Below are 21,734 nucleotides of genomic sequence, written 5' to 3'. Positions count from 1 at the left end.
ACAATCATCTGTACTATTAAATTGCTAAAGTGGTCCCTCATACTGTTTTGGCTGAGCAGCAACTAGCACTCTCCCAAACAACTCCTAGACATGGTTTGGTCACTGGCAGGGGCTAGGAAGCATTCCTGGTAGTATGAACACGGGCCTTTCCATGCCAGTTGGCTGCAAGGGTAGAGAAAACTCTCAGACACATTTTATTTTGTAGTAGATACACAGCTTGTGTACCCCTTTCAAACCTTGTTATGATTTTGCCAAGTTGTATTTTAAAAATAATTTGGGGTCATCATGAGTAATATGTACAGGTATAAATAAAGGAAATATATTAAGCCTAGATTAGTCAACCTAAATTAATCTATGAACTGCAGGCATGGTGTTAGCCTTAGTCTGTATGACTTTCATCATCCTGAGCCAAGTTAGTTCTGAACACTCAGGCAGTCATCTCTCTATTGACAAAGACCTGAGCTGTGTGAGAGGACTTAATCCACACTAAAGGGTTTAGGAACCACATAAAGCTCCCTGTTGTAGATAACAAGGGTCATAGAGATACAAGTTAATTTTCATACAGGTTTCTTGTTAGATCTTGAAAACAGGGAGGGCCCCCAAACAAGCCTATGCCCAGGATACATACAGTGCAAGGTAAAAAAACCTGAGCTACCTCTGACTGAACTAGTTTTCATCCTAAAACTCCTTATCAGACAAAGAGTGGGACTGCAGCCCTCTTGTGGGACTACTGTTTAGTAAGAGAGGAAGAAAGTTTACCATTAACTACCAAGGATTTTCTAAGTGTCTGCTGCAGGTTGGTGTTGCTGCCTTTAGACTTGGTGTATGAGGTAATGCACGTGGCAAAACCTGACCTGTGACCTCCCTACTTCTTCTGACAACTGTGGGAAGTTATACCGAGAAATTATATTAAGAAATGGTAGTGTCCATGAGGGGGCATTCACAATTCAGCAGAAGTGATGGTGAAGTTGCCCATGATCCTTTCACCATGCACTCTTGGTGTGGTGTATTCCAGAAGGCAGCATGATGGTGGCTTTTTATATCTTGGATAATGCAATAACCACTCCTTTAGTGACACAAGTTATCTATTCAGCTGAATGATTTTCTAAAGAAACAGAGCACCAACTAAGTGTATCACTGTACTCTTTCTTATTTTGGAAAGTGAGCAGTTTTAAGCACTTGTTTGATGTCACTCACATGCTAGATAATTTAGTGCAACAAAGGACAAATTGTATCACCAAATACAATTCTGTCTCTAGCTACGTAAGAGGATCTAGATAAACACCATATCTATGCACCAGCTTCACACTGAGACTCGTTAATTTTATCATCAGGGTTTACATTTTGACAGCTCATTTCACATTCCAGCCTCAATTCAAAGCACACAGTTGGGGGTCAAAATTAGCTGAATGCAGCTCAACATGAAGTGACTTCTTTCTTCTCTCCCCCCTCCTCACTCAATTATGCAAGACCTAATAGGCTGTGCTGCAGATTTTGAAATTTTAGAATTGCAAGAGGAAACTTTAAATCTTCCAGGAAACTCTTACACTGCATGCATCTCAAACAAAAATATATTACTTTTTCATTTTACACCTTTTACAGAGCCACACAATTTACTGTTCAACAGCAGCTGTTTGTTAGTGAAGAAAGCAGTACATAGTAGCACACTGCATTTTACTTATTTTCCCTCTTTTGTCTTTTCTTTATAATACAGAGTCCTGAGTCAAGAAGGCAACTATGCTTTGTTTTAGTAAAGCACCAAAGCATGTTTAACTTAATATTGAAGTATGTGATTCCCCAGTGAAACCACTCATGTGATAGGTGGCCTTAAGGGCCTTGCTGAAAGAAAGTGTTCTTGAACACAAAAAAAATTATCTAAACTAAAAAAAAAAAAAAAAAAAAAAAAAAGATTATCCTGTTAGAGTGCTGCCATCTAGTTAGACGAGTGTATACAACAAATCCATATACAGTGCTTGCAATATCTCACTGACCAGAACACTGAGTTACCTACAGAAAATCTTTGGGAAAAGTCACTAATAGCTATTCCAAGGGATCTATTGAACCAGTTCCTTGGGTTTGTAAAAGTATAAGGATATAAAGAAAAGTAATTAAACAGAACATGAGAGCCATGAAAATTTTGGGATCCTGAAGAACACTAGCAAATTTTTGCTGAACTTTGTTAACTTATGCTGCAGTGCAGCAAATACCTGCAATTGCCACAGGCTTAAAAGTTGAAGTTGATAGTGCTTCAAAACTCACAGGAAGCAGGGCATGGTAAGAAAAAGCTACTTTTAATTAATCATATATGAGCCTCACAGACCATATTTGATTGAAGTATGGTTTAATATGCCATTTTTGGAGGGAAATCATAGCAGAAAAAAATTGCAAATTTGCTATTGCCTATAAGATTGTTCTTGAATGTCTTGGGGCTTCACATGGGACCTGTTTGTATACCAGGTAAAGGAGCATGCTATGAGAAAAGACTTTAAAGTCTGAAAAAAAGACAAGATGCAATATGCTTATGTAGTGACACAAATTATATTTTAAAAAATGTTCTATGCTACAGGAGTAAATCCTTAGCTGCTTAAAAATATTAAGAACTATGCTGTTGGGGGGACTGCACTTACTGTTTGACTACTGCTTGTCTACTTCCTTCATAAAGGTGAGGAATAGTCATGTCTGGGTTTTATATTCTGATGCATGTGGATGCATGACACTGTGTAAATTCTTTATTTTCTGAATGGGAAGTGTGTTTTCCTGTTACGCATTATTTTAATATCATCAGGTAAGACCAAATAATTCCTAAAATAAATTACTCTCCTATTACAGAAGTAAAACAGGTGTAGGAGTTAATAAATTTGCTATTTACTTTAGCAAGTCAGGTATCTGGTCTTAATTTTCAATTACCTCGCACTTGTTTAGCAACCCAGTTTCTTGCAGCCTTGACCAGATGCTTTGGATTCTTCCAGCGTGTTCGGGGTGATTAGTGTAGTTCCCACACATGCACTGGTGCTTCAGCATCAGACTGTCATACACGACACCTTCAGCACAAGGACAGCACAATAAGAAACAAATGAAACAAATGCAAGTTATACTGCTCCCTGTCATGAATGCTTTAGCAAAACTGGATTTTATTTGACAATTACAGCAAGATGAAAATCCCACTGAATCATTCAGGTTGGAAAAGACCTACAAGATCATTGAGTTCAATCTTTGGTATATCTCCACCTTGTCAACTAGACCAGACCACTGAGTGCCATGAACAATTGTTTCTTGAAGATCTCCCAGGATGGCGACTCCACCTCCTCCCTGGAAAGTCCATGCCCATGCTTGACAACCCTTCCAAGGAAGAAATTCTTCCTGGTGTCCAAACCTGAACCTGAACCTCCCCTGACACAGCCTGAGGCCATGTCCTCATGTCCTGTTGCTGTTTGTCTGGGAGAAGAGACCAATCCCTACCTGGCTACAGCCTCCTTTCAGGCAGCTGGAGAGAGCAGTAAGGTCTCCCCTGAGCCTCCTTTTCTCCAGGTTAAACAAACCCAGCTCACTCAGATGCTCCTTACAGGAGTCACTTTCTGGACCTTTCACCAGCTTTGCTGCCCTTCTCTGGACCTAAATTTCTTTTTCCTTTGTGAGGCTCTGAATTTTGATTTATGAGGTGAATCTTGTGATAACAATAAAGCAAAGATTATTTCTCAAGAAATTATATTAATAAATACAATTAACTGTAAAGAAGAAGGGGAATTGGGTGATGTCTTTTGAAAGCTTTTATGGCTAGAAAAAAATAGTCTTCTTACTGAATCACTTGTTTTCTAGTGGTTAAAGTTAAAGCTGTTAACCTATATACAACAAGAAAATGTTATGCATAGAAGTGTAAAGAATGTAATTTAGAGAAACCTTTAAAAATAAATTATGAAATGGCAATGGAACTCTGCAGTTTTACTGCTTGACTAATACTATATTAATTCCAGATCTCAAAGCATATCAAATGAATGTTTCAGAGAGTTGAAACAGTGGCAGGCAGAGTCCTTTTTCATTAAAAAGAAAAGTTCCACCCACTACTCTATTAGGATCAAATCCTGTTGTTTGACTGCAAGTGCAAGGTACCTTTTGAATTTTCTATGGTCATTTAGGCAAGGACAGAACAGCTTTATTAAAAAAAAAAAAAAAAAAGCTATCAATATCACATTGCTCTGTAGCTGTGTATTGGGAGAAAAAGAGAAATTTTAGTGAGTAGGCTCAAGCTAAATTCAATTTTCAAGGCTTTTAAACCAAGTCTGAAACACTGAAAAATGATTTTCTGTATTTACTTGTTCTTTGCATTTCTCCTAGACATGTCTGGAACAAAAATTATTTTCCTTACCCCTATGAGGACCATTTTCATTTGGGAAACATTTGGATTTTTTTCTTTCCCTTACAGTTGAAAGAGACTCAAATTAACTATTTCTCCAAGCTGCAATACTTGGCATTCAGCACATCTTTCTTGTGTGCCACCACTACTGGGGATGCCAACACAGTTCTGGGAAAATTGTATTAGCGTGCTACTGAAAAGTCAGCCAGTTAAGAAAATACAAAATTGAAGTCCAGATTCAACAAAATGCTCAATACCACCCTTATTTAACAAAGTTCTCTAATGGGTATTGAACATCAATAAAGTCTTTAAAAGCTTTTCTGAGAGCCTGTGTACATCGTGGGTGATTCAAAGTTAAGGTTCTGAGATAATTCAGTTAGAAGCCAGCCAGAAGTTATGCTGCTCCAGAAATATTTATGCTGCCATATTTCTTAGTTCATGCACTTTACAACTGATCCTTTGGGATCTTGGTATTTAAGCCAAAATGAGAATGCACTTATGTTAAGCATAAGGAGAATGCAAATATAATACCTAACTGCAGTATGACTAAGTTTATGCTAAATGATTATCTAGCAAACATAATAGTTCATGAGCAATATTTTTTTTAAATTTACTTTCTTGTTTTGTTTTCTTTTAAAGAAAGAAAGAAAGAACCAGTGGAAACCTGGAGCTAATAAGTTAATGCAGCTTAAAATATCTGCTGGCATTGTCAAAGCAGTTAATTATTTCCTTTCTCTGCAGCTCCTCACTGCTCTATCACCAGGTCTTGTAAGTTACTTGGAGGTATGCACACAAATAAGTGCATGCTCACATACCTCACTTTCCTTCTCTTGGCACTCATAGTTTTAACTTCTGCAGTCTGTTGTCTTTTCAGCTTGTCCAGTTTGGCAGTGGGCATTATAGCAACAGATAAGAAAACATTTCCTCCCATCCCCCTGACCCATAGGGAAGCTGTTTATGTGCTGACTGTACAAGCATCAGGACTTTCAGAAGCTTTCAGGTAGGACAGGCTGTTATATTGAATGGATTTGATTAGAAATGCTTGTTAAACGTTAAGAAAAATTAGCTGAAAGTTGAAAGTTACTTCTACATGTCATTCTTTCAATTATTTTTTTATTCTTCTTACTGGAATAGTCCAAGTAGCAGGTAATAGAAATAATATTAACAAATAAAACCACATATTGCTATGTTTTTGTTATACAGAGTTAGGTGTAATAATGACACTTTTTGATTACCTCTATCAGGGTTGTAACCAATTTCAAAGTGAAACACTGAAACTGTGTATTCAGGATGCCTCCTCTGGTTGAAAAAAACTTATTTTCTTAGCACTTTTCCAGAAATAGAATATAACTAAAAGTGTAATTTTATTGTATGTGAGTTATTTTATCTGAATCAAAAATCAGTTTAATTAGGTCAGGCCAGTATTGCATGGCAGAAGCATCTGCTCCAAACTTTTAAATACCAAGATATTCACACCACTGAGTGTAAAATTTGTTTCTAGGAGGATTAATTGATTTAAGAATAGACTTAAATATATGTTTTCATTTATTGCAAGCATTTAAATTGATTTAGGATGTGCAAGTGATTCACATGTGTGGCTGCTGGTCATAAAGCACATGTGCTTAATACAATACCATAATGCAGCAGTACAGTTTACTGCTAAAAATAGCCTGTAGGATTTCCCTAACAGGATTCAGCCAATAATCTCCCCACCCCCACATAAAAAAAATAAAATAAAAAAAAAAGAAGAACAAGAAGAGAGGGAGACAACTGTTTTCAATTGCAGACTGCTGTGAAATATTAATAAAAGATGGTTATTCTGTCTCTCCAGAACAAATGCCTACAGCCAGATTCTGCTCTCAGATTCCTTGTGTAAATCTGAGCAGCTCCACTGAGACTGGTGGATTTATTCTGGATTTACACCAATATTACTGAGGTCAGAATGTGGCCCTGAAGACAGATGGGAATGGTGCCACCACTGAACCATATAATGATAGGGGACACAGGACAAAATAAACTGAATTTGCTTCAAATCAGTAAAAACCAAGATTTTCCTGGTGGGGACTCCCTAACACTCATTCATTTCCAAAATACTTTATTCGGGTCAGTTTCTTTTAATAATATTTTAAACAGAGGGGAGAACAAGGGACCTAAAAATCATTGGCTAACAGCATGCTTTGAAGAAGATTAATTGCCCTGGAGAATAACAGTACCAATAAGAAAACCCAAGGGAAGAATATCTAATAAATTATTCCAACAAAAAATCTGAGCTAAATAATGTCAAGTATTCTGTAAACTGCCTAAATGAAAATTAAGTGGACTTTATTTTTTTCACCTTTAACTCATTATCTTGTGCATATACTGTGTATATATTGCTTAGCTGTCACAACAATCACTGTTCTGATTCCCTTCAGATATTTGGCTAAAAGCATTTTCTCATGACTCACAAAAATACAGCCTCAATTTGATGCCCCTGTAATAATCTGCTACAACTGTTTTCCTCCTAACTTTTTTTCTCTTCCAAGAATATATTGTCTTTAAATAGGGAAAAAAAATCCCTAACAGTAAATAATAATTGAAGGCAGGGACATATTATTGTATTAATTTCTAGAGTCTGAATTTGACCTTGCTTTATGGTGGACCAGAATTTTCTCCCTTTCCCCACACCCATTCCTTCCTTCCATGCTTTTACAAGTAGTTTGCTATAAGTAGTTTGTTACAAGTAGTTTATTTCCTTGTTTTTTGCAAGTAGTTGCAACTGCTGTGGACAATGGCTGGTTGTATCTTGTGCTCTCTTAAGGGAGAAAATCATAGAACCATAAAATAGCTCAGGTAAGCAAGGACCTCTGGAAGTTTGTAGCCCAACTCTGCTTAGAACAGGTCAGCACCGTGATCAGACCACATTCCTCAGGACTTTCATACTAAAGGGTTTTTAAAGGCCACATAAGAATAAATAAAAACTGGGTCTGAGTTTCTTTCTTTCAAGTAATCAATGAATAAATGTCAGGGCATCATCCAGATCCAGAAAATAGTATGCACAGATAAAGTTATTCTATACCCTAACATCCCATATGTTAATAATACACAGATTGTTTTGGATTTGTTTTTTTTTTTCACAGAAACTGTATTAGAACTGTTGATATTGCAAAGTTTCTGTTCATTGTCACTCCAAAGGTATCAATCTCATAACATAAAAAATAGCTCTATTGTCAATGTACTGAAAAGCTGGAGTGATAAAGGTTTACATGTGTAAGTTTGTAAGCCTAGACACATGTCAGGGAAAAAGATTTCTTTAAGAAGAAAGGAAAGGCTTAACTGTGAATGCAGAGCTATGTGCTCTGCAAGACCTGGTCAATCAGCTGGGGGTACTGGTAATTAGCATAGATACAGCTTGCAAGCAGGTACAGCATCACCCTGCCAGTACCTAGAGGATATAAAAGAACTGAGGGTACAGAGCAGAGGTGGAGAAGAAAAAGCATAAAGTTATAAGGCATATGAAAATAGGAGGATTTAAATTTTTTTCAGTAATGAGTAGAGATTATTACCTTGAATGAGTGGTGAAGGGTGGGGGGAAAAGATTCAATAAAACAAGAACCAGGGATTCAAGAAAAAATGTTTCATATTTTGAAAAAGGAATTCAGTGGACTAATAATCTCAGTTGCAATAAGTTGGCCTTCCTTCCTTCCTTCCTTCCTTCCTTCCTTCCTTCCTTCCTTCCTTCCTTCCTTCCTTCCTTCCTTCCTTCCTTCCTTCCTTCCTTCCTTCCTTCCTTCCTTCCTTCCTTCCTTCCTTCCTTCCTTCCTTCCTTCCTTCCTTCCTTCCTTCCTTCCTTCCTTCCTTCCTTCCTTCCTTCCTTCCTTCCTTCCTTCCTTCCTTCCTTCCTTCCTTCCTTCCTTCCTTCCTTCCTTCCTTCTCTCTCTTCCTCTCTCTTTTGCTCTCCCTCTCTAGTAGTGCTCATGTAGCAATTACTAAAAGGGTAAATTTTGCCTCTCTGCCTGATCTGTCTGCATTTCCACTGCTGAACTATCAGGTTTCTTCGTGGCGCATCTCAAGCTCTTTATGCCAGGGATGTCCCGTTGCCATCACCATCTCCATTCAGTATTTGTCGTACCCAATTTCATTCCTTCTCTTATTTTCCATCTCAACTTCACACTTTCTTTCTTGATTAGTTCCACTAGTGCTATGAGTCCACAGATCTATGTAACCCCCTTGACCCTGCTCCCCTTACTGGGGATTATAAAAGGAGATGTCTGTAAACTTTAGCAATCAGGCTGAAGCAGCAGCTTTTTGAAAGGGGCTGCAGATTTTTTTTTTTTTCTTTTGAAACTGAAGATTTTTGAAAGGGACAGTGAAGCTTACATACAGTGAGCTCACTTTTGGTGTGCTCTGCAAATCTTAGAATGAGTTTTCAATGTTTTGGGGACTCTATGAACACAGCTAGAAATACAGTGGTCTGGTTTAGGAATCCTGTGTATACACAGCTGCTCTCTTTACAGAAACTCATGGAAAGTGAATTAGTATGTTTGTTTCTGTACAACCCAAATGTTTGTTACACAACAATAATAATACATTTTTACTTATGGCAAGGTCACATTCTGATTGGAAGGATGGGAGACAGTTACATGCAGTATCCATCAAGGACTCCATCCTACATAAACTCATGGTCATGGCCTCAAAATATGCAAACTTTCAGGGCATGGGAAGTTCTGCCAGCTGAAGGAAATACACTTCTGGCATAAACCTGCATAAACAGTAACTGCAAGTATTTATTTTCCTCTCTTTTTTTTTTTTTTTTTTTTTTTTTTTTTTTTTTTTTTGTGCACAAAGTGAATCTTCACTTCTGACCATGCTCTAATCTTATACTGACATTCAGGGTTTTAAAAAGATGGACCCTCATTCAAAAATAGATTACCCACAATAAGAAATGAAGTTTCTGTGGTCATTTTCCTTCCTTTGACTGAAGATTTTTGAGATTCTAATAATTTCCTTTGGACAGTCCATGCTTCCTGAGTGACTGGAATGCCCAGGACCTAAGCATGAAACCTGCTTCTTAGGCTCCACACAACTGTTGAATGACACAGATTGTAGCCATCAGCAATTAATCATACCTACAGCTTTGCTCTTTCTGTAGAGAAAGAGCCCTTGAAGCAAACACTGATTTGTCAGATGAAGACATTGAGAATTACATCACAGTTTTCCTCCTTACTGGTGATCTTTCTTCAACTTATTGGTGGTCTCTTTAGAAAACAGGCAATGAGAACACAAAGAAAAGAACCAGAGAATAGAGAAATGAAAGAAAAAGCTATAAATGACTTAAAGGCACCAAAAATGCACCTGTTTCTTTATTGTTAGAGCTAGTCAATGATAATAATTTATGATTGTGTGAATATTAACCATGTGATTTATCAGCTGCACTGGTTGAATTGGTGCCAGTATAACATCATAAAACAGAGGAGCAATACTGCTAAAACTGAACGCATTGCTGCAGGAGGTATTTGAGGTATTTAAGTCTGTTGATCCCACATGAACAAATGCATTTGCCCTGCCTATTAAAAGCAATCTCTAGGGAATCCTACCAGTTGTGTAGACATGCTGGCTGGGCTGGTCCATGTCTGGGTGAGGTAATGTGGAGTCAGTGGGGGAAGATGGGGTCCTGGAAAGTGGTCGATGTTTATCTGATCCTGCCATGCCAACTGTAGCCATCTGAGCCTGGTAGATTTGCAACTGGTGGACATGCCGATGTGCCAGGAACTCCTGTTTCCAAGAAAACAGCACAGTAGAAAGAAATGTGAGATGGGATCAAGTAAAACACTGAGGGAAACATGTCAACAAATTAAGTTCATTAGGTCAGGGCTGTAATAAACAGTGGGGACCCCCACCCCCCAACTTGTACCTAAGACTCACTCAATAAATCCATTCAACAGATGTTTTCACGCTGACAGTGTGGGTTACTGACTTTGCTGGAGAGTAGGTGATGGCAGGCAACCTGTCAGTTCTCCCTGACAGGAAAAACAGCTTCACATGCAAAGGCTTATAAAAGACAAAGTTTTTCTAATATATTGAATACGTAATATGATGTTAGAACATGCATTTTATGACCCTACACAAATAGAATTTAAATTTTCCCACAGCACTGAAAATGAACAATGATGTCCTTACTGCTCAGTACCAAATGCACTAAGCAACTGAGAGTCAAGTTTCTACACTTAACTCAGTTCCCAGAGCTCCTTGGAAAGTAGCAATGATTTGCATATAAGTTTTCACAGATCGTTTAGAAATTCAGGAATTGTTACGTGAGATCCCACTTAGGAACCATCTTTTTTTGTCATAACTGCTGCTGGCTGTAGGCAGAGGCAAATACTTCAGGGAAATTGGAGGTGTGAAAAGAGTACAACAGAGTAGAAAACATTTTCTCTTCTGTTTTGTCAACAGATGGTTACTTTTGCTGACATGACAAAGTCTAAAACCCTGTGAAGCCAGGAGGAATCTGGCTCACTCCACAGCGTAGGATTGCTTCTCAAACCCTTTCCTTTCTATTTTTCTTTTCTCTGTGCATATAGTCCCAGAACCTCAACCAAAAGTGGATGCAGGAGAAATATTTTCAAACCACTTAATATGAATTCAGTCGAAATTCACACTTGTGACTTACAACGGCAGGCTCTGTTTATCATCACATGGGCTCAATATATATAAATGTAGGAGCACACACACACACACACACACACACACACACACACACATACACATACACATACACGATGTGGCTTTTTATTTTCTTTTTTTTTAAATAAACTCAGTAACAATTAGCATTGCTGTGTGTGGTTGCTTGGGACAGCAGCTCAGAGGCCTGGCTGCTCAGAGAGGTGAAGCTGAGTTCAGGCTGTGTGGGAAGGCAGGTGGGAGTACCCCAGCCCATCACACACTGCAAAATAAATTGGCAGCTCATAGGATGTGAGAATGTCTACCCTGCATGTAATAAAAGAGGCATTTATGCAAACAAGTGCTCATCAATAACAGCTGAAATGAGAATAAATGCTTTCAAAGGCAGCCCCAAAACCCACATTAATATCTAGGGTCACTACTTCAGTGAAAAGACATAAGGTCATGGGAAAGGTAAATCACCTGGGACCTTGTCATAAGTGACTAAATGAAGAAAAAACATATGAGTAAGCAAAACGAGGTTTTATAAGAATTGTCTTGGTTTCGAGTAATTGAACCATTTCCCTTCCTTTAAATACTGTCCCCAATGTTTCTTATTGTTCTTTTAATGTTCAGTGACAAAATTGTGTTACATATTCCAGGAAATATCTTGAGTTATCTGAAGAGGTCTATATATCCATCTATGAACATAATAAAACTTAACATTCAGGATTTTTTTTTCTGAAATCTCTTTTTGTTTAGTTTCGCTAATAATTTTGATTGTGATAAATTTTCAGAGGAGATTTTTTTTTTTTTTTTTGCCCTCATAGGCATACATATCTTTTACAACCTTTTTCTGGGAGTGTATGTGATTTGAGATAAGAATGCATGGACACTATTTTGTTGAATATTCTCCCTATAGAGAATAGAAGTAGATACATTCTTTTGTGAGAATTCAGCATTCACTTTTTTTAATACTGGCTTAGTGGTCAATAAAGTAGGCATAGGAGGTATTTTGCTATCTGTGGCATGATTATTCCCTGCATCCTAGGATCAGGTGATGGCAGCAGCACTGTCTGATGCTCATGTATTCACAATCTCCTGCCTACTCTTCTAAACTCCCAGCTGAGGAGTTTGGAAGAAGCCAAACTCCTGCCTGCAGGAGCCATTCATGGCACAGAATGTTGCTGCCAGACAGGAAATCAGTGGAATACTGTTATTTGTGCTGCTCTCCTCAACTTATATGTTGTCTTCATTGCATTAATTAAATAGTTGCTGTCTGTGTAGCTCTTTGAGGAAGGGAATTTCTGATATATCTTTCAATGTTTATACTAACTACTGATAATTCATTAATCGAGTTCACTTTTCTGATAACCACTAGAGTACAGAAGACAAAAGGATTTGTTCCCTATTGGAATGTTCTCCAAGCTAGTAAAGGTGCACCAGTGGATTGTGGTAGCCTTCATCAAACAGTCTTCATTACAGTATCATTGTGGTAGTCATCATCAAACGTATTTCTTAAAGAAGTCTTGGAAATTGAGCTGTCAGTGAGGGCAGACTGATGCTGTCTGTGTTAGGACTTTTCTCAGTGCTGGTTGACTCTGAAATTTGAGGCTTTAGAGCTGCCTATCTTTTATTTCCAGACCTGAACTTCAGTTTTGCAATATCTGTGCTTTTTTTTTTTTTTTTTTTTTTCAGTGAGGCTGCAAGTTTGCCATTCAGTCAATGTCTAAAACATAATCTTTCCAGGTCTCTGATGTAAAAAAAGTCAATTTAAGTGGGAGGTTTTTTTGTTTGCTTGTGGTTTTCTGGTTTTGTTGTTTGTCCACTTGTTTGTTTTGTTTGTTTTGATGTTTTTGTTTTGGGGTTGGCTGTTTGTTTTGTGGGTTTGGGGTTTTTTTACAGTGTCTTGAAGAAGAAGAAGAAAAAAAAAGTCTGGACCATCACAAAACTGTGGAAGATGTTCCTGTCTTTGCTTCTAAAATGATTTTGTGTTTGTGTCTATGCAGTCAATAGAAACAATATTTTTCATGCAAACAAATTGGGATTTTTTTTTAATATGAATCAACCTGTGTGAACATCACCTAAACTAGACATCTATTTCAGCAATTTGTCAGAGACCAAGAATACAGCCTATTCTTTCTCTCCTGCATTTACAGGTTAAAGGGTGTCCTGTTTATATCATTCTCCCCTCCTCAAAGGAAACCAGGCACATACTGTGTTTGACACATGTTTATCAACATAATCTGTTCAGGGAAGGCTAAGAAATTTGTGAATGTTCCATGGACATTGCATGACACCTGCTTTAATTTCTGAGGACACAGAAAACATTTGCCGGTGAAAATCCTTTAAAATTTGTTAAAAGTAGAATAGTTTGTCTCACAAGGCTTACACCCTCTCGTGGCATCCAGGTCCTTTACCTGTAATATTACAAACTGTAGACATCAGCAAAGTTTAGATTTGTTTAGATTTCAGTCAAAGTTTTAGGCTAACTTCCTGATTAGATTTTATTTTACAGACAACAGGCACTCATGAAATACATATATTTTTTCCAGCCACCTACATATTTATGCTGTGAGCATTTCTGGTACTCTGAGTCACAGACAAGTGGATTAATGCAATGAGTAATGTGGATAATCAACACACTTATCTGGCTTCCCAAATGCCCACCTGGCCTCTGGAAGGGATTAAAGGAACACAATGAATTCATCTTCAGGTTTTATGTGTTCCAGCCCTGCAAACACATGTCCATCTCTCCAGCAATATGACAAAAGCAGTATTTGCACATCTGCAGGGCTAGTGATTTGTGTGAATATATTTGGAGCATTTCTTAAGTAACCTGAGCCCTGTCTGCCCGGCATGAAGCCTGCTAGTTCCAGGTGCCTGAGATTAGTTTATTAGTAAAGGCAAGCAATTAGGGCCTCTGCTGGAGCTAGTGGAGGGCCATCCATCCCCTTCCACAGAAACGAGCTCAGGCCCTCAGTAATTATTTTGAGAAGGAATTTTAGAATCAGTATCTAAGGAGAAGATGAGCCTTTTGGGAGCATGGGAGGTAAATGTTTGTTGTTTTCCTTGTATTACTGTAAGGTTTGTTTAGCAAGGCTTTGGATTAATTTGAGTTGGTGTGAAGATTTCTTTCATGTAGATGCGTGATTTGTACATTTTGGAGCTTAACATTTTGTAAATTCTAAGGATTTTAATGAGAACTGTTTTCTCATTTATACTGGCACTGAGGACAGAAATCATAAGTATGTTCTGTTAGACGGTCTGTGTTGGAGGATAAAGCATGGGTGAGTTATGTATAATTTAACAATCCTTTGAACTGTTATATTTTGTAGAGAGAAAAAATATGTGGGATTCACTCAAAAAAGCTTTTTTTGCCTCTTAGCGGTCTGGTTTTCAATTTAATATGTTGATAATTAGTTTAGTCACGGCTAAATAAATCTGAAGATTTGTATGTCTGTAGCATAATCCTGCATGTGTATGGGCATATTCACACCTCTCTTCAGGGTTTATGCTTTGGCTCTTTTTATTGTGGCAGAGAATTTTTTTCTCTTAGGGATAGCATATTTTACATTTCCTAATAATAAGATTACTACTCTCATATATTTGTGGCCTGGTTTATATCCCTCTGTTGTTGTGCCTTTGATGCATTCTGCTAAAGTATGAAGTGTGTGCTAATGTCTATTTACTGGAAAAGTTATTCACGTTTTGCCAGTCCTGCCTTCCTCTCCCAAAGACCTTAAGCACTACTAACCTTACAAAGCTTTTCCTCTCAAAGCATTTTTGGTGGTCTGTTTGCTAATTTCCACATTGTTTTCAGAAAATTACCCAAAGGATGGATAATTTCCTGAACGGGAAAGCTACATGCAAATGCTTCAGAAAGTTTTGCCCTAGGTAAGGATGAAAACAAGACCCGCTGCCTTTCTGACCTTCCTCTCTCTCATTCTTTTGAAGGATATTTCTGATGCCTTGTCTCAGCCCATGGTTCCTGTTGGAGGTCTTACTCCTTAGCCCTGTCCAGACCCCTGCAGCAACATGGGAACTGAGCAACTTCAGATCCTGCCACTTGTCTTCTCTACCACCCTTCTAGGTTTTCTACCTTCCTTGTGCAGTTGTAGCTGAATGCATCCAAGGGGTGGCCAGGCCAGCCAGTGACTGCATCCAGCAAAAATACCTCAGCTTGCAGCAGACAGAGCTCAGTCCTGCTTTAACGGCCCTGTGAAGGCAGTCTTGGCCCAAACTAAGACAGTCTTCCAAAGTCTGACTGAGTCAGAAATTCTGGTCACCAAGACACTTCTCCTTCAAGTGATGTAGGTAGTTAACAGTCCTTCAGAAATATCATACAATGTATTAATAGGTTTGACCTTGGTTATCCTCAGAAGTGACAGAGAAAAACCATAGAAAGCAATGAATGCCTGTACAAAGGAGTTTATTCCTTGGGACAAAAAACTGTGGGTAAGTGGCATTTTTAGCAATTTTCACACGGAGTTTTGTGAAGTACTGTTTTGCCTGCTGTCCTCAAACAGAACCATTACTAGTTGCCTTCAGAAACCAAGCAAAAATAGGTCCTGAGGTCTTCCAAACAAACCAAAGGGTGTGAACAAATGTGAAAGTGTAGGAAAGATGTCTCTCTGTCAATATATGCAACCTAAAATAGAAATTAGTCTGAGATATACTTGAAAATGAGTGTGTTGAAACATCTTTTTAACTCCTCTGTCGCTTGGAGAAAACATATCACCAAGAAGCCCTACCAGTTTCTATTTTTGACAAAACCACATGTGCAGCCACCTACTTCCATGGTCATCACTTTCAAAAAACCCCAGTGTCACCATCTGAAATACAGTCAACCACAAACTCAGAATCAGCATTTTTATGAAAAGTAAGTAAATTACAAGTGTGGTTACAGACTCATACATTGAATAGGTAGAAATTGATTTAGAGCAAGCAAAAGCATAGACAGAAAGAAACAGGACAGTTAGCCTTGAGGCATCTGGATATATTAGGTCACATATTATCAGGATGTTTTTAGAATTTGGATTTCTCTTGCTGTAATCCAAGGAGCACAGTGTTGAATAGAAAAATGGGTAAACAGAAATGAAGTCTTATCTACTGACTCTTAGGTGCAGGTACAGAGCAGTGGGATGGAAGTTATAACCCAAAATTGCCTGGAGTCCCAGGCAGAGATTTGCCTTGTGCAGCAAGCTGCTTCTCACAGCAAAATAAGCCTATGCCCCGTGCCTTCCCCTTGCCTTCTGAAGGGCTGTGGAATGGCTTATTCCAGCTGCTGCCAAAGTAGAGCTTAGTAGTCAGACTGGTCCTACCGCAGCGACAGCCCAAGGAATGGTTATCGCCCTCAATCAGTTTTGTTTTCCCCCCTCTGTTCCTGGAGCTGGAGAGCTGCTGCTGTAGAGGTCCCTGCCCCTTCCTACCATCCTTCCCTTCTAGCACAGGAGCACCTTTGGGGTGACAAAAGTGTTACAAAAATTACAACACTTTTAGGCCATGAAATAGGGGAAGAGCAAAGATTCTTAATGAGATAACAAGAGCATGCTCCTTTATTGAGGCACATAGGAGAGGATGCATTTTGGACATGGGGTTACATGGCTAAATGTGCAAGTCCATGCTGGAGTCACACCACTTGCCTCTGGCTGCAGGATGTAGCAGCAGAGTCAGGAGCCTCCCTTTTCCCTCTGCTGTTGCATGAGGAGGCGGATGGGCTGCTGACCTGTGTTTTTAAAGAGAGAGTGGGTAAAAGTTACCTCTCTTGGATGGAAAGTTTCTAGAAGCCTGACCATCTAAACGTGACCCATGTTGCTCCCATGTAAATGAGGAATCAAGGTGGTCACAGGGTTTGAGAAGTTTTCAGCTATCTTTGTTAAGAAATATCAAGCAAGCAGTCATTATGTTGAAGCCGGCTTGATTAGAAAGAAAGGAATTATGGAAGTGACAGAAAAGGTTGCCCTAAAGTCAGAACACTTTTACTGGAGGGAAATTCCGGGAGTCCAACTGAGCTGCTGGATTCACTCCTGGTTCCTGTTCCTGTGAGACCTGCCTTCTCTGCTCCCAGCTTTGGCAGGTACTTGACTTCTGTCACTCCTGCTGAAGTGCTGACTGCAGTGTGCACAGCACTCATCCAAAGAAAATGCAGCACCTCCTCAGAAGCTTCACTCCTGGCTGAATCTTTTCCTCACTTTTTGACTCTCCCAGATATTTAATACAAATGTGTAAATGATTTGGGATACAATAAAGTGGGGGGAAATAGATCACCTGAATATCTTGTGGGGTGTTTTGTTCTTTAAGGAAACCTCTGAAGAGGTTTCTCATTACTTTATTTCTTTAACTAGAAAAAACATGACTTTTCAGATGTCACTCAGTGCTTTCCAAAAAAAGAACACAGAGAAGTGCAGAAATGAATGCAAAAGGAAAATACAGTTGTTCACGTCTTGCCCTAATTTTCAGTATTAACAAGTATTTTCTTCTTTTACTTTGATATGAAGAATAAGTTGTCTCTATAATAACATTTATTGGTTACAACCACTTAATCCTTGTAGCTTTCTGAAATCACTAAGTTGATATGTTGGCCAAAACTAATTAATTATAACATCACCTGTCCCACATGTTTCATTTCTCTGGGAAATGTCACCCAATTCTCTTCAACAGTATTGGCAAATCAGCTTGGTGTTAGTTTATGCAGATAATTTCTACCACTTCAATTTTTCTGCTCTTCATCAGAACTACTTTTCTTAGCAGACTTGTATGATTTATTTTTCAGTGAAGAATCATTACTTTGGCCTTCACACAGAAAAATAATATTCTCCAGGCTAAATTCATTAGCAGTCCTGCTGCAGATCTGTGCTTTCTGCATATTTCAACAGATTATGCTTTGGTTTTTTAGACAGTTCTTCCAAATTCAGATTTTCTTGTAGAATTAACGAAATTTACTGGGATCTGACAAATAAAGAGGAAATCTTGGAAAACCCTGCTCTTCAATATAGAGCCGAGACACATTGGTGACTAAGTATAAAATCATGAAGGTGTATAGATGCCTCCTCCCTTGTGTGGAGGTACAGTGAGGTCAGAACAGGGAACACCAGTGGACCATATGGTCAGCAAATATTAGAGCCACCACTGGGGTGTTTGACCAACTCTGTTCTCTTTCTATAGAGCATTTGTGCAGGTCATTGTATCTAATGCACAAGGCTGGGGGATTAACAGATTTAGAGCAGCCCTGCCAAGATGGACTTGGGGTGCTGGTGGGCGAAAGCCAGGACATGATCCAGCAATGTGCACTCACAGCCCAGAAGGCCAAATATGTCCTGGGCTGCATCCAAAGCAGCGTAGGCAGCAGGGCAAGGGAGGGGATTCTCTGCTCTGGTGAGAGCCCACCTGCAGTGCTGTGTCCAGCTCTGGGGTCCCAGCACAGGAAGGACATGGAGCTGTTGGAGTGTATCCAGAGGAGGACTGCCAAAATGATCAGAGGGTTGAAGCACCTCTCATGTGAGGAAAGGCTGAGACAATTGGGATTGTTTAGCCTGGAAAAGAGATGGCTTCAGGGTGAGCTACTTGCAGCCTTCCAGTAACTGGAGGAAGCCTACAAGGAAGATGGAGAGGGACTATTCACAAAAGCATCTAAGGACAAAAGAGAATGGCTTCAAACTGAAAAAAAAAATGAAAGTTTAGATTTAATATCAGAAAAAAAAAATCTTTACTGTCAGGGTGGTGAGCCACCAAAATGAGTTGCACAAAACTGTGGATGTGCCATCCCTGAATGTGTTCAAGACCTAGTTGGATGAGGCTCTGAGCAATCTGGTCTAGAAGTCGTCTTTCTCCATGGCAGGGAGTTTGGAACTAGGTGACCTCTAAGTTCCATATCAACCCAAGCCATTCTGTGAGTCTGTGACTTCTATCCATCTGAAGATTTCAAAGAGATATATTGCCAAATCTCACACCTTACTTCAGTGTGGTTAAAAAGCCCACAGACTTCCTTTCTCCAATGCATATGTAGAGTTCCTTGAAAAATTGTGTATGTACACACACACACATCTGCAGATATCACAAGACATTTTAAAAGTATTTTTCTCTCTTTTGTGCAGAGCTCTGCTACACTATTCAGATTTTGGAACACAAGGATATAGTGGTATACAGGGAAATGGTGATATAATTTGAGACTACAAAATAAAGGATTTGAGTATAGGAAGTATGCTGCAGATGGAAAAAGAAACTGTCACAAAAATCCTTTCAGATCTGCTCTATATATTTAGAATTCTACATAGTTGTAGAATGCTCTATACATTTGTAGAATAAATATATTTCTGCAACAAACAGGTGCAGCTTGTTTTTTGGTTTTTGTTTTTTTTTTTTTTTTTAGTTTTATTTGGGATAAGATCAATTTATTTGTAATTTGAAAAAAAAATTGAACTGAACATCAAATATTTCCCACTTTGTTTTCTCAAAACAAGGTTTGCTGCTGTTAATAAGTGGGAGAATTGCCAGAATGGGCAGATTTAAAATGGAGGAAAAACTCTTATGTTTTCTGATTTAGGACCAACTAGAGAGTTAAAAAGGAACAAGGAAAATGTTATGTGGTAGCATAGCATAAATTGTATAATGCAGACTGCAAAACAAATTATGCAAATTCTTATTCCTTAAGTAAATCTCCAAACTTGAAATGCAGAGTAACATTCAGTAGATACCATATTACTTGTTATATTTCATGGGAAGGATAAATGAATTTATCTAAACTTGCCTCATTGCAATGTACTTCAAGCGGGGCTAGATTGCTGTTACAAGGAGGGATGTGGAACACTGTATGGGACTAAAAGGAAGAAGAGAGAGGGAGAAGTATTACAAAATCCAAACACCTGGATAGCATAAGGTCCTACCTCTTCGCTTCTCACTCTCTTTTTTTATGATAATGCTTTCCGCTTTAGTTCTGGTTTAAAATTTGGAAGCTGTTTTGTTTGTATGTTCAACTAGAATTTCTTGCCTTTGTGCCTTTTCCAAAAACCGAATCTTTCATGTGCTCACATTAATCCTCAAATAGCATAAGATGTTACACAGTTGCAAGAAATGGAAGCATTAAGAATAAGTAAAAAAAGAATACTAGCTGGGGAGAAGTGGAACAATAAGAACACTTGTCCCAATGTAGCCCTCCTGGAAGGTGGTTCACTGATTTGCTCACACTACATAGGGATCTCAGCAGTGCATTAGCCAGTATTTTTCTTGCTCTAGAAGAAAGATCTCTCCAGAGTCCGGGAGTAACTTAAAAGAATATGAATACTTAAAATACCAAAGGACACAAAATGACAGGCCAAGCAATAGTCTGTATTTCTCATTTGGGCTCGGTGACTCCCTACTATGATATATGTCCTTCCTGAAACAAAGCACAATAGTTTTAGGTATGTTAATTAAAATTTTTAAAGCTGCCTACATATGGAACAAAAATAGCTTTCTACTTTAGACAATGGCTATTTTTTTTTTTTTCAGAGAATAGCTTAGTACTTAGAATTACTATCTCTTTGTTTTGGAGGCCAGCAGAGATAGAAGTGTCTCAATTAATATACTGGGGAAGGCAGCCCTGAAGATCAACCCCATTGCTGGTAAAGTCCCTTAAAGCACCTCCCTAACTGTGGTCTGATGGCAGCTTGGGAGGACATGCAAATGCTGGAGATTGTCTTGGAGTTAGTGGCTGAGCAGGAAGAAAAGAAGCAGTGGGGAAGAGGCAGATGAGCCAGCTGGGATGCACAAATACAGCACCCTGAGAGCTGAGCGGGTGCAGTCCAAGAGCAGAGGCCTTCCAGTAACTCCAAAGGAAGGATCTGACGGTCAGTGGAGAAGGCAACCTCCTCCAATCATAAGTTATAAAACATTCAGCTCTGTTTTGGATTATTTATGCAGATGTAAATCTAGATAAACTAAAGGGGAACCAAGAAATTTATTGTGGGTCTTCACTGGGATATCAAAGAGAAGGATTTGTTGCTTCAATATCTGCATCTTAAAGCATTGCCCACAAAAGAGGGAGACAGAATTCTTGCAGCCACACAACACTCGTAAAAAATGTATACTGGAAAATATTCCACCAAATAAATAGCTACAACTTTAACTATATCTAGTGAAACCTGGGAGGACAGAGTGCAGGAATCCTGAGAACCAGTCGAAGCAAAATGTTAATTCTAATTGTTGTATTTAGTTGGCCTTGTGTTGTGACAAGTTTGTTATTATGCAGATTTCCTACCTGCCACCTTCTATGGGAGGATTTTACAAAGTGAAGTTATGCAGACAATTCCCCTTGCTTCTTACCTCTTTATTCGCAATTATGTTGGCCCTGTGTTCACTCAAGATAACATTATAGCTGTCCCCAAATGCTCTCGATCTGGGGCCTGTGACAAACGAAATCTTTCAGTGCCTGGAATATTTTTTTTGCCTCTGTTGCAGAAGTGTAGCTGTTAACATGCTGAAAACAAAGCTGTGCTTGTTTATTGTCTGACAGTGGGTTAGTAGGTGTTATGAATTTTCACTGGTATGATTTTGTAAATGTCCCTTTTTTTCTTCAGATGGATATATAATGTAATATATCGTCCTTAGGGTTTTTTGTAGCGTTTTTGTTTTGTTGTTTGTTTTTTTTTTTGCTAGGAATGTCATCTTCCCTTCTCTGTAATAAATTCCATGTATATGATACATATATATATACATCTTGCATGATACCATCCTATTAAAGATTATAATGAAAATAATCTATAAT

The 21,734-nt window shown here is 38.6% G+C and overlaps 1 protein-coding gene across 15 annotated transcripts in view; it reads right to left on the bottom strand.

The window, feature by feature from the left end:
* The window catches only part of HDAC9 (histone deacetylase 9), a 458,175-nt gene that overhangs the window by 137,168 nt on the left and 299,273 nt on the right, over positions 1–21,734 (bottom strand). For all 15 annotated transcript variants that reach the window (XM_032746695.3, XM_032746699.3, XM_032746701.3 and 12 more), the window contains 2 exons: positions 9,928–10,105; positions 2,908–3,041 (listed from right to left, as the gene is read on the bottom strand). In XM_032746695.3, the coding sequence (XP_032602586.1) occupies positions 2,908–3,041; positions 9,928–10,105 (312 nt within the window). The remainder of the gene's footprint in view (positions 1–2,907; positions 3,042–9,927; positions 10,106–21,734) is intronic.

The sequence above is a fragment of the Taeniopygia guttata genome, chromosome 2 (assembly GCF_048771995.1).
Source record: "Taeniopygia guttata chromosome 2, bTaeGut7.mat, whole genome shotgun sequence".
Lineage (NCBI taxonomy): Eukaryota > Metazoa > Chordata > Aves > Passeriformes > Estrildidae > Taeniopygia > Taeniopygia guttata.
Note: the sequence above shows the minus strand (reverse complement) of the source record. Positions and strands in the feature narration are given on the sequence as shown.